The following is a 16,016-nucleotide window of genomic DNA, read 5'->3' as shown; positions in this document are numbered from 1 at the left end:
TTATAAGTAGACTGTTGGGGAAAGAATAGACTGTTCTATTAATGGTGATGTGACAATTGGCTCTCCAGAAGAAAAGCAATAAAAATTAGATTTCTACCTCACAGCATACACAGTAATAAGTTCCTGATAAATTTTAAACAAATGTGAAAAGTAAAACTTTAAAATCTTAAGGGAAAACACAGGAGGAGTTCAGGCTTGGAATGGTTTTCTTACATAAAACATCAAGCACTGAAACCATGAAGGAAAATATATGACTATAATTTAAAATTTCCTATATGATGAAAAGGCCTAGTCATAGGCCTAGGTAGCTGTAATCCATATAACCAGCAGAGGATTTGTATCTAAATTAGCACAGAGCTCCTAAAAATCAATAAGAAGAAAAGCAATTGGGCACAGAATGCAAACAAGCAATTCATACAATGAAATCCAATAGAGCAGTAATTTGAAAAGATAAGATACTCAGTTTCAGGGTGCCTGGCTGGCTCAGCCAGTACAGCGTGTGACTCTTGAACTCGGGGTTCTGAGTTTGAGCTCCACATTGGGCCTAGTAGAGCTTACTTTAAAAAAAAAAAAAAAAGCTCAGTTTAAGCAAATGGAAATGAAAACGACAGTAAGAACCCCCCCCCCCCCCCACAAGATTCTGTTTTATACCCATTAGATTGTCGAAGGTCAGTAAGTCGGATATAGCACATAAAGAAATGAGAGCACTTTCGATGATAGAATTGTAAATAGTTACAACCATTTTAGAGAACAGTTTGTATTCCTCGTAAAGGAGAAGCTTTACATGCTGGCACCCAGCAATTCCACTTTTACATGTCTACATTAAAGTATTTGCACAAATACAAGGAGAGCTACGCTCGATTGTTCATTGCCAGTCGTTACAAGTGAAAAAGTGGAAAGAACCGGCTGTCTCTCAGCGGGGAAACGGATAAACAGACTATGGTATAGTTACACAATAGAACATTATAGATAGATTAGTAAAACGGAATAAACGAGCTATTTATATACTCATGAAAAATGTTGAGTACAGACAGAAAATTGCAAAAGGATGATGTATGGTATTTTTTAAAACTTCCAATGTATACAATAGCAATTTATGTTGGTTTTGATACATACGTATGTCTGTATAAATCAGATACTAGTCTAGGAATACTTCTGGAAGGAAAGGATGGGAAAAGATTGGGGCTTTTCTGTGTCTATAATGCTTAATTTCATTAAAAGAATCTGAAGTCGATAAGGTCAAGCTTTAGCAAATATTTAATCTTTGTGGGAAGAACATATCTAATAATGCTTTCACTACTTTTCTGTGTAATTGAAAGGCTCATAAGTTCTAAAAAAAATTAACAGAATGAAAAACAAACCATCCCCACAGTTAAAGGAAATCCCAGCACACTTAGGGAGAATTAGTCTGCTTCAGAACTGCACGTGTGAAGCCGAGAAGCCCAGCCCATTCAACCAATGTCACCATAACTTCCTCCCACTTTTAGATCAGATAATGGAAGATAGTGAAATATAAGTAATAAGTTTTTGTTTTGTTTGTTTTTGAATGTTTACTTATTTTTGAGAGAGTGCGAGCTGGGGAGGGACAGACACAGGGAGACAGAGGATCAGAAGCAGGCTGCTCATGCACTATGGGTGCACCGTCAGTGCAGAGCAGGGCTCAAACTCACAAACCGTGAGATCATGACCTGAACCGAAGTCAAACGCTCAACCGGCTGAGCCACCCACGTGCCCCTACAAGGAATACGTTTTCAAAGTTGTGCTCTTTTCATGGTTTCCCTTAGTGATGTTTAGCCCCAGGCAGAGCTTTTAATATCTAATCCCCTCTGCCACACTTCCTCCCCTTCTCATCAATTCCAGATTAGTTTACTATGATGTAATGGTGATGTGAAGGAATTATTCAGAAGGCACTGTGACACTCACTATACTGTATTGCATCGTCTTCTACTTTAATGTATGGGCAGTGAGTAGAAAACAACTATGGAATAGTTGCCTAAATTAGACATGTACCGTAGGACCTTAAGGATCTCATCAATATAGAAGTCACTACCATATGTAATGGTTAATGGTTTTGTTAACAGGTGGCTTCTGTCCCTGAGTCTGTTTAAATCATAAATGAGAAGAGAGAGAAAATACATTTTTTGAAGGCTGCTTGTGGGGATATCTTTTGATTAGCTTTTAAAGGCTAATGAATTTTGTTTTTAAAGCATTTTGAAAAATCAGAATTTCAGCTTTGTACTAGACATCTTGACTTGTTCGCAGGTTACTACAGGCTGCCTCATCTAATAAGGAAGAGTCTTCCAAAACTGAAAGTGAATTAACGTGTTGCCTCTCTGACCTCTACCAGAGAAAGTCTCGGGAAGAATCCACTGTGTCTAATCAGGAAGACAGCAAAAAGAAACGTATGCACATAGACTGTTTCTTGGTGCAGTCTTTCTTGAGAGAGTGTGTGTTTTAAAAGACTGGAATTCCCTAAAATGGGGTTGAAATGGTAACTGAATAAGAGGACAAGTTCTTGCATTTCAAACTTGAAAATGATTACATTAGTACAAAAGTGATGTTAAAAAATCGCCTACAATCTTACCTTCTTAAGAAACCATTTCCATTTTTACTTATGCAAATACAACTTTGTATGCTACTCATCAATATTTATTTCCCTGTGCCGCCTTGCCTTTTCAGTTACTGTTCCACCTCATTGCCTCACAAGATTGATGAAATTTTTCTGTTGTTGAACAGTTTTCAATTTTTATCATTATAAGTAATACCGTAGTATATGGGGTGCATAGGATTTATTCTTTGAGTGACTTCCTTAGTGTAAATTGTCTGGAACAAGTTACTGTATCAAAAAGTGGGGGAAAAGTAGCTTGCAATGCATACTGCTCAGTTGCCTTCCAGAACTTTGGTCACAACTCTGTGACCACTGGGTGATGATACCTTGGGTCTGTTCGGCCTCTGCCTTCCTAAAAATCATCCGATCTTGTTGCCATATTTAGTTCCTAAACTTCCGTTAAAAGAAGAGCTCTCTTTCTCTTCTGTGTTGTAGGTACAGACCGATGGGAGAACCACCTCATTCACATCCTCCCGAAGGGATGTACTTTATTGCAGTATCCCTTCACAGAATACTGAGTCTGAATTAAAGCATTACTAATTCTGCAGAAGTAAAAGCTATTTTACTTGTCTTCCCACGATGCTGTTTTGGTAGGAGGGGTCCCTCGCACCCCAGTGAGGCAGAAGATGAACACCATGTGCCGTTCCTTAAAGATGTTGAATGTCGCGAGGCTGAACGTGAAGGCCCAGAAGTCGTGTCCAGATGGCAGTCCAGATGCCACCGGGGAGAAGGGGATCCCAAGGGCAGCCGTTGGAAGAACGGCAGATAAAGTGGAAAACCGAGGGAGAACACTCCGAAGCTCTAAACCTAAAGGTATTTATTCCTCGATGCCATCGCGTTTTGGGGTCTAAGGCCACACTTATTCTTTCATACCCTCGTATTTTTATAAATTTTAATCCTGTCCTTCAGTTAATGAACATTTATTGAATATCTGCTGAATTCCTCAAGGTGTGTTATGGGGAATACAATAAAAATAGGATCATGTCCTATTCTCAGATTTATGATCCAATCACAAAGATGACAATAGCGAATTCATATATGCATGTGTACATGCGAGCATACACACACACACACACACACACACACACACACACACAGTACATAATGGACTAATACAACGTAAGACATAAGAGAGCCAAGAAGCTACAACAGCAAAGACATACTAGGCGTCGAGAACGAGAAGGTCAGCCTTGGGCCAGAAGAGGCTGAGAAGGCTTCTAAGGAGGCAGTGGAGCCCAGGCTGGAGTTTAAGGAACAAGCAGAATTCAGATGGCAGGAGGGTAAAAGAAGAGCTTACTAGATGGGAGATTAGCCTCAGTAAAGTCACAAGAAGGGCCATGGCATGGCCCTAGGACAGGTAGTTAAAGAAGCTTTAGCCATTGAGGAAGAGAGGGAGATGGGGAAGCTTTGTGACTCATCTAGCATATTGAGGTCTTTCAGAGTTGGGCAGAAGAATTTCATCCAGTAGCGTTAATTTTCCTATTTGTTTCTTTCTTTGCTAAAAAATGGATTGCACTGCAGTGTGTTTCTTGTCCTCAGGGCACATTCTTAGCTCACGCTACCAGAGCTGGTCCTGTGGGAGGTGAACTTTGGACAATACCTGCATGATGTTACGTTTGATTTCTTTTGAGAATTCTGGAGTAAAAGTTTTCTGCTCCTTGAAGAGTTTTTTTTTCCCCCCACCTTTGGAATGCTAGATTCACAGATGGTAATCAGTTTGAATGGGACAGAACATCTTTAATGAGCTAGTAAAAAAGTATTCACGAATGTGGATGGTTCATTCAAGGGAGAGCAAAATTAACAGTACTCAAGTGCCATTAATATTAACACAGTTTCTGGATTAGATTCTAAGCAGAAATAGACCCGCCCAGCAGTGGTACATGCTTTTGGACAAAGGTGCCCCAATAATTCAGTGGGAAAACGATAATCTTTTCAACAAATGGTGCTGGAACAGATGGGTGTCTTGATGGAAAAAAATGAACTTTGACCTCCCCTCTTAGTATTTCAAATCTCTGCTCTATTTTTCCATTCTAATACTGCTTATTTATCCTTTCTCTATTTAATATTCCTCAGTCTTAGTATAGATTTCTGTATCTGGTTTTGCAGAGAATTATTTTTTTGTTTCTGCTGATCTCTCTTGTTTTTTTTTCCCTATTTAATTCATTTCTGTTCCTGTCTTTAGTATTGCCTTTGTTTTTTGGATTTATTCTCTCATGCTATTTCTTCTGTTGTACCCTTAGCTAATTGGTTTTTATTTTTCTTCTTTAAAAGGTTATTTAAGTCTATGAACTTTCCTTTAAGTTTTAATTTAAGTGCATTATACAAGTTTGCTATGTTCTGTTTTCATTGATACTTCTAAATATTTGGTGACATCCAGAATATAAGGGAATTTTTTAACCCAATCTGATAGTTTCTCTTAACCAGCATGTACATTTGTGAAATAGATGTTTATAATTATTGATAAGCTTGGATGTTTTTTAGAGTCTTATTTTGTGCATTCTAGGTTTTTTGTTTTATCCTTTCTAGCAGACTGGGATTAATCAAGTTTTGTTTGTTCCTCTTCCTTTCTGCTGGGTTTGGAGGTTATATAGGTGTTTTTTTGTTGTTTGAGAGAGAGAGAGAGCGAGCGTGCGCGCACGTGAGAGTGCAAGCAGGGGAGACGGGCAGAGGGAGAGAGAATGAATCTCAAGCAGGCACCCCGCTCTGTGTGAAGCCTGACGCGAGGCTCGATCCCACAACCCCTGGGATCATGACCTGAGCCAAAATCACTAGTCAGACGTTCAACCTACTGAGCAACCCAGGCATCCCTTTTCTTTTCTTTTTTTAAGATTTTATTTTTAAGTAATCTGTTCACCCAACATGGGGCTCGAACTCACAACCCTGACATCAAGAGTCGCATGCTCCACTGACTGAGCCAGCCAGGCGCCCCTATAGTTTCTTTTCCATTAATAGTTATCATTAAATTTATAATGTCTACATTTGATTTGCAGAGCCTTAAAATTAATCAGGATCTCTGCATTTCTCAGCCTCCCCACCACTGACATTTTGGATGTCTGTTAGGGGCTGTCCCTTGAACCACAGGATGTTTAGCAGCATCCCTGGCCTTTGCTCACTAGATGCCAGGAGCACCCTCCTCCTCCCCACCAGTCTGGCAACCCGGAGGTAGCCACACGTGCCCTGGGAGGCAAGATACCTAGCTGACAACCACTGGCTTAAGCCGTACAGTGACTTCAGCTGGATGTGATGATCAACTTAATTTTTTTTTTCCACAGACTTTAAAACTGAAGAGGAGCTCCTGTCTTATATACATGAAAATTACCAAAAGACTGTGGCCACAGGAGAAATCATGTTGCATTCATGTGCTCGGAATATGATCTCAACCATTAAAGCATTCCTAAAGTCAAAAGGCACCAAGGAATTGGAAGTAAGAGAGTATGGATGTTGCTGTTTATTATAGGTGGAGTGGTTGGTTGCTCGTTGGTGGGTTTGGTTCATATGTCTTGGGAAATGATTGCTATGCAGTGTGTGATTCAAAAATAAGAGAAGGGGTGAACTTAATTCCAGATCTTGGGAGGTAGACACAATGAACCGGTAAAGCAGAAATCCAGGAAATAGGCTGGGTGAGGGTAGTGGTAATTACGTGAACTTCTTTTTAATTTTTTTTAAAGAGCAGAGGAGAGGGGGAAAGGGACACATCGAGAGAATCCTAAGCAAAGCTTCATGCTCGGTGTGGAGGCCGACGTGGGGGGCTCGATCTTACAACTGCGAGATTATTACCTGAGCCAAAATCAAGAGTTGGATGTGTAACTGACCCACCCAGGCGCCCCTTCGTGTACTTCTTTTCTAACAAAATCTCTGTTCTCAACTACATGTTAGCTGCATGAATTAAACCAGCGGTTTTTACCTTAGGTGACTTTAGAGTCACCTAGAACATTTTTGAAAAATGCTAATGCCTGGTTTCCTCAAGACCAACAGAAACAGATCTCTTGGGCTTGGTTCCTGGGTATATGTACTTGTAAAAAGCTTCGTAGATGATTCTATGCAGAGGGAGTATTGTAAACCACTGGTTTAGACCATGCTGTCATTGTCTTTATTCACGGTTAGTGCTGAAAGCCAGTCTCCTTCTCAAAAATAGATAGGAGTTATTTATAGTCCTTAAGGTTGTTTTTTTTTAAGGTCAGACATGGAAGCTTGTTGTATCCACACCTCCTTGCTCTTAAATATCTTTTTTACCCTGTTTTTTTTTTTTTAAGATACGAAATAAGAACATTCATTTCACTATTTTTCGTTCAATAAGAGGGAAAGACCTAAGGGGATATACTTCCCTTCTTAGGGCATTAGTCAGCTGTGAAATAAATTAGATATAATAAGTAACTCAGTTTTCTCCTAGGTAATAATTCTGTATTTTCAGATGAACTGCCTGAATCAGGTAAAAAATCACCTCTTAAAAACTAGCAAAAGTCTTCGACAAAATCTGGGCAAAAAACTGGATGAAGATAAAGTCAGAGAGTAAGTAACTACCTTTGTTGATTGATTGATTGATTTACCACCACTCCCAAACAAAGCTCTAAGACTTGCTTCTATTCATTTAAAATAGATTGCCAATTGTTCAAAGAGGCTTTTTGTGCCTGATTCTTCGTGATGTTTTAAGGTGCAGTTTGAGTTACCCATTTATCTAATAATCATGTCATTACTTAGAGAAAGCAATGACTCTTCTTTTTGGTTGTCGGTTCTTCTGGAAAAAGATCTTTGCTTAAGGAAGGAGCTTTTAGTTAAATGGCACTCGTGATCGATATGACCAAGTATTTTTTCTCTCGAGGTGCCGGCTTCAGGTATTTCTTCGTTTGGAGATGTGTCTGCAGTGTCCTTCCATACATGAAAGTGGAGATGATATGGAGCAAATGGTGAAGGAGGCAAGTATATAAGCCCAGCGCCCCTGGGAATCGGCCTCAAAGACTTTCAGCGTCCCTGTAGAAGGCATATGGTAATTTTCCACTGTCTTCTTCAGGTGACGGATTTGCTGCGCATGGTGTGTTTAACTGAGGATTCGGCATACCTCGCGAAGTTTCTGGAAGAAATTTTGGAATTGTGAGTTTGAGGGCTAGTAACTTTACTACTCTTTTGCCAGGAACCACGTGCGGTATTGTGTGCGAATCGTGGAACGGGAGGACGGCTTCTCGTGCTGGATGAGGGGTGGAACAGAGAGGGTGGAATGGTGGCTGCTCCACGTTCAACCAGTCTGTTCCGCAGGTATATTGGCTCCATCCCGAAGACGCTCGGAACTCTTTACGACAGCCTGGGGTTTATGATTCCTCAGAAGCTAGCTGGCGTCCTTCCTCTAGACTTTTTCAGCGATGACCCCATGACACAGGAGAGCAGATCACCGCTTCTTTCTGTGCCTCTTCTGTCAAGTGCTCAGAGATCAGTGTCGGGCGGCACTGAATCTGACCAACTGGAGGAGCTTCGTACCAGATCAGCTAAGAAGAGAAGGTGGGAGCTCAAGAGATTGGAGGAATTACTGGCACTGTTGTAGTTCAGACAGAGGGCAGTTGCCTTTAAATAATTGATTGAATTCCTAGCTGCCCTTACTTCTGAATCATAGAAACCACTTCTCAGAGTTCCTAACCTACATCATCTGATGCCTTTCACTACCCAGGGAGTGTGCAGTGTCGATGACGTGGTCCGCAGTGTCCTTCTTACCTGTCCGCATGGGGTTGCCGGGAGCCTTTTATGAGACAAGTTGAGGGCTTCCGCGTACTTTCTGTTTTTCTTGATGTTCTTCATTGCTCATAACTAGTTGAATTTATAGCAGTTATTTTGGAAACTGTGAAGTTGGCGTATTTCACTACAGATTCAGACCTGTGTCAAAAAAACTGACTTTTATTTAATGTTCTCTTAGAAACTCGGGTTCTTTTCTAATGTAACTACTTGTCACCTCTATTGAATGTATTTTGGCTCTTTGTTTCTGTTTTTAAAAGGAAAAATGCGTTAATAAGACATAAAAGCATTGCAGAGGTTTCACAGAATCTTCGGCAAATTGAAATTCCCAAAGTGTCCAAGAGAGCTACAAAACATGTAAGTTATTTCCAGAGGACAGGAAATGGTGCTTCTAGGTCTGTTCTTTCCAGCAGGAGTTGATTCGATAAGTAAGATTGAAAGGCAGTGTCTCTACTTTGAGGAAATGGTCATTGGAGAATATAGAAATAAAAGTAGATGTTTTTAATCCAACAAGTAAAGAACTATAAATTTGTTAAAGACAAACCATCTTACCCAAAAGAGTGACAGTTAGAGGTGATACAAAGAAAATCAGCAAGTGAAAGTTAGGAATGAATAAGTGAATTCAAAATATCTAGATAAGAAAACTCATAAAATAATAACTAACATAAGCAAAGAGACCATGGAAAAAATAATGTGCATCTTGATAGGACTTTGATTGCAGATCAGAAGGTGCTTTTCAGTACCTTTTACTTCAGTAAGGTGGGGTGGGGGAGGGGTGCTGTCGGGACCCAGGTGATCTGCTTTTCTGTGACAGTAGATGGGAGGACTTGAACCCAGCTGCAGTCTGTTAATATTAAGTAGAACTGATGTTTTATTAAGGAAAGAAGAGAGTACCTTGAAACTTTCTGGAACTGCAGGCACTCTGAGAAGAGTTAAAATTCTATAAGAACTAGTTTTAGAAGCATTAATCATAACAACGGTTTGCTTTGTTTCTAGATATGTATAGCTGTCCTTTGGGATTGGAGGTGGGATTGTATTTTAAGAGCTAGTGGTATTCACTTCCTTGGTGTGCCTTCATGAGTGTCCATGAATCAGGCACTAATCTTATGTGTTGGAATCCTGAGTGGAGAGCAGGAAATCCAAAAGTGACAGCAGCAGAAGTGGCAGTCTTCCTCTCTCTAGATGTTACAATGATTCACAGTCCTTTCTAGCGCTCCTTAAGTCAGCCTCCATGTGGTAGTTCATTCTTCAAGTAACACATTGGCACAATGGGAGAGAAACAACCCCAAGCTTTAAAAACAATTCCATTGTATAGCTGTATCTATATTTTTAGATTATTGTATAGCAAATAATTTAATATAGAGACTCCTTAAGATTATAGTCATCCTTGGGGTGCTGGGGTGGCTCAGTGGGTTAAGCATCTGACTTTTGAATTCGGTTCAGGTCATGATCCCAGGGTTGTGGAGTTGAGCCCTGCACTGGGCTCTGCGTGGAGCCTGCTTAAGATTCTCTCTTCTCTCTCTGTCTCTGTCTCTGTCTCTCCCTCTCTCTGTCTCTCTCTCCCTCTCTCCCATACTCACAGTGTCACTGTAAAATTTAAAAAATGGGGTGTGGGGCACCTGGGTGGCTCACTTGGTTAAACATCTGACTTCAGCTCAGGTCATGATCTCGCAGTTCATGAGCTCAAGCCCCACTTTGGGCTCTGTGCTGTCAGCGCAGAGCCTGCTTCAGATCCTCTGTCTACCTTTCTCTTTGCCCCTCCCCCACTCATGTGCTCTCTCAAAAATAAACTTTTTCTTTTTTATTTTTTTATTAAAAAAAAATTTTTTTTTTGACGTTTATTTATTTTTGAGACAGAGACAGAGCATGCACAGGGGAGGAGCAGAGAGAGAGGGAGACACAGAATTTGAAACAGGCTCCAGGCTCTTAGCAGTCAGCACAGAGCCTGACGCGGGGCTCGAACTCACGGACCATGAGATCATGACCTGAGCCGAAGTCGGACGCTTAACCGACCAAGCCACCCAGGCGCCCCACATTTTTTTTTTTAAAGAGTATAGTCATCTTCTAATTTATACGGGTTTTCCTTTACTTTTTTAGTATAGAAGGTATACATGATCATCGTTAAAAAACTGAAACCTTAATAAGTTAAGAGTGTCCCTCCTCTTCCCAGGCCCCTTTCTGTATACACCAATAGCACACATCAAAGTTTTCCACATACCTGGATGCACGCCTATGCATAAATGTTACAAATCGTTACCAAGCTGCTATACTTCTCCTTCCCACCCCCACCACTTTCTCCCATCATGTAGCTCTTTCTGTGTATGTACAGATAAGTCTTCCTTCCTTCTCTATTTTTAAAGGTCTTACTAATGTTTTAGTCTCCTTTGGATGGATGTATCAAAATGTCTTTCATTCTTTATGGATATTTAGGGTGTTTCTTTTTTTTTTAATTTTTTTTTAACGTTTATTTTTGAGACAGAGAGCATGAAGGGGGAGGGTCAGAGAGAGAAGGAGACACAGAATCTGAAACAGGCTCCAGGCTCTGAGCTGTCAGCACAGAGCCTGACATGGGGCTCGAACTCACAGACCGCGAGGTCATGACCTGAGCCGAAGTCGGACGCTCAACCGACTGAGCTACCCAGGCGCCCCTGGGGTGTTTCTTATTTTGCACTACAATGCAGGCTTCAGTGTCCTTGGAACATATATCTGTTTTTGTGCATTTTACAAGTATTTCTGTTAGGGGTTCCGGCAAGTGGAATTGCGAGGGTCAGAGGATTTCATGTGGAATTTTTGTTCTTTTAAATGAGTGCCGATTTACTCTTTCAGGAAGGCTCTCACCTTACTCTTCAGCAGCCTCCAGTCCTGGCAAAAGATACAGTGCAAGGTATACTTTGTCTTCTCGGTGTACGCATGTACTGACTAGGATGACAAACTTAGTTTAATTACATGTATTTAAGCAGCTGCATACAGTTCTAAATTATAATTTTATATGATCGTTGGTTAATGAGATACGTCCAGGTATCATATGTCCTAAGTCCAAATACGTCCTAAGAATATCTTAGGAGAATAAGATATTCACATGGTCTCAAAATAACTGCATTCTGCAAAATCACGGGCCAGAAATCTTTATTTTATTTTTTTAACTAAGCTTTACACCGAACATGGGGGGTGAACTCATGACCCTGAGATCAAGAGTTGCATGCTCTACTGACTGAGCCTTCCGGGTGTCCCTGGCCTGAAATCTTTTTTTTTTTTTTTTTCTCAACACCATTATTATTGAAAGCCACAGAAAGGAAAAGAGGCTGAGGCTGTGATACTGGTCTAGATGAAAGCACTTTAAGTATGACAGTTGAATGCACTATATGATCCCTGCCTGGATCTTAAATTCAGGGAGGCAAGAAGCCATAAGGGATATTGAGGCAGTAAGAGAAATGTGAAGATTGGTAGTATGCTGGGTGATAGGCCCTTATTTTTTGTGGTGTTCCTACCTTACTGTGCTGTGTTCCTGGTGGGAAACTGTGTAAATGTAGAGAGTGATGGAGGGAGAAAACAAAACTTGACAGTTGGTGAATTTTAGTGATGACTCTACGTGTAATGAATTAGTCATTGGCATTTTCTGTCAATGTTAAACTTTTATAAACTTGGGAAAACAAACCAACAAATCCAGCTTGGCTGTCAGATCATAAATGAGTTTCAGGCGTTTGTTTTTGAAACTTGGGTATCACTGGTGTCCTTAACTTTAATGTCTGTCATTGATCGGTAAATATAAGGGCTCCTCCCAACTTGTGGGTCATGGTTTATTGGGGTTGTAATTAAATGACTTGCTCTCAGAAGAGTTACCGTGGTGAGTGAGTGAGTCGGCTTCCCTATAGGCCATCTTGCTTCGGGTGAAGATGCCATCCTGCTGGCTTTGTCAGGTAGTTTTTGATGGATTCTTCAGCTACTTTCCTCAACTTTAAGTCTATAAATGGTCACACACTCCCATGTTCTGAAGTCAGGAAGAGAATTTAAAATAATGCAGCAAATTCGTGAAATACTCAAATCCACAGAGTGAAATCTGTGGGTTTGAGAAGAACACTTTTTCTCCTTGGAGCCGAGTACAAAGCAGTAAAAAGGCCCAAAGTGAGGAAAATCCTCACAGTTCTGGCATACATTGAAACAGAGCCTGGTCTACACTACCGGCCTCCTGAGGACTGTGTCCATTTTACAATGACGACAGACTCTGGTTTAAGTGATGTGGGCCTTCCTTGTGTTCCTGAAAAGTTAGATTTAAATTGAATTTGTAAAAGTAAATAGTCTTTATGTACCATATGAGTATAATATTTAAGAAAATCCTGTTAGGAAATGTGAATATAGAAGCCAGTCTGTAGAATAGTTCCTTAAGCTTAATCAGCCGCTTTCTGTTTTGGATGTCTTTCTTTTCCCAGATATGGCATTTATTAGTGATAATATTTGGTGCTTTTGTTTGTTTTTTTTTAATGCTTTCAGAAGTGACCAAAGTTCGAAGAAATCTCTTCAACCATGAAATGATTTCTCCTTCAAAGAGATTGGCAAAGCGGGGGTTGCCTAGAAGCCATTCTGTGTCGGTTGTGGAAGGTTTGGAGAATAAACTTAACAACTTGAAGAAGAAGACAAAAGGTATTATATTTTAGGGTAACCAATAGAAGGGGATTCTTGGATCCAAAGCAGTCTTCAGACTCTGTTGCAGAAGCTCATTGATCTCCTCCATTTTCCTCTCTGTGGTTACCATCAGTTTTCCCCTTGGGGTCTGTCTTCCTCCAAGCTTGGGTGAAGACTTAATCCTGGGATCTGGTCAGTCCTCTCCTACCTAGTCACCCCTACAAGTATCTGTTTGACAAACCAGTGAAAAAGAAATGAAGGATAATGACCAGCTTTTTTTCTAGTCTTTTGGGTGTTTTGGTTTTTTCCTTTTTCGTTCTTGTAGTAATTGAGTAAAGAATGCAATTCACTGGCCTTCATTGTATTCGTGAAGTGGTGCAACCGTCATCACTAATTCCAGATTGTTTTCATCCCTCCAGAAAGAAACCACATATCCGGTACAGTCACTCTCCTGTTTCCCCCAACTTTCCCAGCTGTAGGCAACCACCAGTCTACTTGCTGTTTCTGTGGATTCACCGCTTGTGGATATTTCTTTTAGGTAGAATCATATACTATGTGGTCCTTGTAACCAGCTTCTTTCACTTAACATAATGTTTTCAAGCTTTATGTACAGGTTGTAGCACATCTCAGCACTTCATTTCTTTTTATTGCCATAATACACCATTGTGTGGATAAACTGCCTTTTATTTGTTCATTCATCAATTGGCGGACATTTGAGTTGTTTCTACTGTTCAGCTGTTAGGAATATGCTTCTATAAACACACACAAGATTTCACGTAGACGTGTTTTTAATTCTCAGGCACATGCCTTGGAATGAAATTATAGGGACATATGGTATCTCTGTGTTTAACTTTCGAGGAATTACCAAATTGCTTTCCAGTGTGGCTATACCATTTCACGTTCCCGCTGGCAATGTGTGAGGGTTCCAGTTTCCCCACACCTCCCCCCACCTGTGGTCTCTTTCTTTGATTCTCCCCATCCTCCTGGGTGTGCGGTGGTAGCTCATTGTGGTTATGAGTTGCATTTCTCTGCTGACTGGTATTGAGCATCTTATCCTGTGCCTGCTGGCCATTTGTAGATCTTCAGAGAATGTCTATTCAAATCTTAGCCCATTTTCTAATTGGGTTGTTTGTCTTTTTACTGTTGAATTATAAGAATTCTTTATGTATTCTAGATATTGGGCCCTCATCAGATACATGATTTGCGAATATTTTACCTCGTCTGGGGGTTGTCTTTTCACTTTCCTTGATAGTGCTCTTTGATACACAAAGTTTTTAATTTTGGTAAAGTCCATTTGAAAGCAGTTTGTGAATTTTTGTCATTGCTCATGCGTTTGGTGTCCTAACTTAGGAAAAAAAAAACGAACAGAATCCGCTTTTAACTTTAAACAGTTACGTTTCAGTCTTTGATCCGTTTGGAGTTAACTTTTGTGCGTTATTTTGTGTGAGATAGGAGCCCAACATCGTTCTCTCATATATGGCTATCCAGTTGTTCAATTAGTTGAAATGGCTTCTTTCCTCATTGAATTGTCTTGGCATCTTAAAGTCAATTGACCAGGGGTGCCTGAGTGGCTCAGTAGGTTAAGCATTCGATTCTTGGTTTTGGCTCAGGTCATGATCTCACGGTTCATGAGATCAAGCCCTACGTTGGACTCTGCTGACAGCACAGAGCCTGTTTGGGATTCTTTCTCCCTCTCTCTCTGCTTCTCCCCTGTTTGCTCACTCTCAAAATAAATAAACTTTTAGAAAAAGTTAATTGACCATATATATTAAGGTGTTAATTTTTTTTAATTTTATTTAAATCCAAGTTAGCTAACATATAGTGTAATAATGATTTCAGGAGTATAATTTAGTGATTCTTCACTTACATATAACATCCAGTGCTCATCCCAGCAAATGCTCTCCTTAATGCCCATCACCCATTTAGCCCATCTCCACACCCAGTACCCCTCAAGCAACCCTCAGTTTTCTGTATTTAAGAGTCTCTTAAGGTTTGCCTCACTTCCTCTTTTTATCTTTTCTTCCCGTTTTGTTTCTTAAATTCCACATGAGTGAAGTCATATATTTATCTTTCTTTGCCTATTTAGCTCAGCATAATACACTCTAGTTCCATCCATGTTGTTGCAAATGGCAAGGTTTCATTCTTTTTGATCACCGAGTGATATTCCATTGTGTATATATATCACATCTTCTGTATCTCTTCATCAATCAATGGACATTTGGGCTCTTTCCATAACTTGGCTTTGGTTGATAGTGCTGCTATAAACATTGGGGTGCATGTGCCCCTTCGAATTAGCATTTTTGTGTTCTTTGGATAAATACCTAGTAGTGAAATTGCTGGGTCTTAGGGTAGTTCTATTTTTAATTTTTTGAGGAACCTCCCTACTGTCAGAATGGCTACACCAGTTTGCATTCCCACCAGCAGTGCAAAAGTGTTGCCCTTTGTCTGCATCCTTGCCAACACATGTCATTGCCTGAGTTGTTAACGTTAGCCATCCTGACAGGCGTGAGGTGGTATCTCATTGTGGTTTTGATTTGTATTTCCCTGATGATGAGTGATGTTGAGCATCTTTTCATGTATCTGGTAGCTATCTGGATGTCTTCTTTGGAAAAGTGTTCATGTCTTTTGCCCGTTTCTTCATTGGATTATTTGTTTTTTGGGTGTTGAGTTTGATAAGTTCTTTATGGATTTTTGGATACTAACCCTTTATCTGATATGTCATTTGCAGATATCGTCTCCTTTTCCATCAGTTGCCTTTTTGTTTTGTTGATTGTTTCCTTTGCTGTGTAGAAGCTGTTTTCTTGAGTTTGCAGTAGTTCATTTTTGCTTTTGTTTCCCTTGCCTCCAGAGACATGTCTGTAAGAGGTTGCTGTGGCTGAGGTCAAAGAGGTGTTGCCTGTTTTCTCCTCTAAGATTTTGATAGTTTCCCATCTTACATTTAGGTCTTTCATCCATGTTGAGTTTCTTTTTGTGTCTGGTGTAAGAAAGCGGTCCAGGTTCATTCTTCTGCATGTCGCTGTCCAGTTTTCCCAGCACCACTTGCTGAAGAGACTGTCTTCATTCCATTGGA

At 40.3% G+C, this 16,016-nt stretch overlaps 1 protein-coding gene across 1 annotated transcript in view; it reads left to right on the top strand.

Moving 5' to 3' along the window:
* TICRR (TOPBP1 interacting checkpoint and replication regulator) overlaps positions 1–16,016 on the top strand; it is a 47,513-nt gene that overhangs the window by 13,997 nt on the left and 17,500 nt on the right. Inside the window, exons 6-15 of the mRNA XM_078449011.2 lie at positions 2,263–2,402; positions 3,203–3,421; positions 5,881–6,032; positions 7,020–7,117; positions 7,428–7,521; positions 7,617–7,696; positions 7,859–8,098; positions 8,587–8,683; positions 11,153–11,210; positions 12,815–12,964. Of these exons, the coding sequence (XP_078305137.2) occupies positions 2,263–2,402; positions 3,203–3,421; positions 5,881–6,032; positions 7,020–7,117; positions 7,428–7,521; positions 7,617–7,696; positions 7,859–8,098; positions 8,587–8,683; positions 11,153–11,210; positions 12,815–12,964 (1,328 nt within the window). The remainder of the gene's footprint in view (positions 1–2,262; positions 2,403–3,202; positions 3,422–5,880; positions 6,033–7,019; positions 7,118–7,427; positions 7,522–7,616; positions 7,697–7,858; positions 8,099–8,586; positions 8,684–11,152; positions 11,211–12,814; positions 12,965–16,016) is intronic.

The sequence above is a fragment of the Panthera onca genome, chromosome B3 (genome assembly GCF_046562875.1).
Source record: "Panthera onca isolate mPanOnc1 chromosome B3, mPanOnc1 haplotype 2, whole genome shotgun sequence".
Lineage (NCBI taxonomy): Eukaryota > Metazoa > Chordata > Mammalia > Carnivora > Felidae > Panthera > Panthera onca.
Note: the sequence above shows the minus strand (reverse complement) of the source record. Positions and strands in the feature narration are given on the sequence as shown.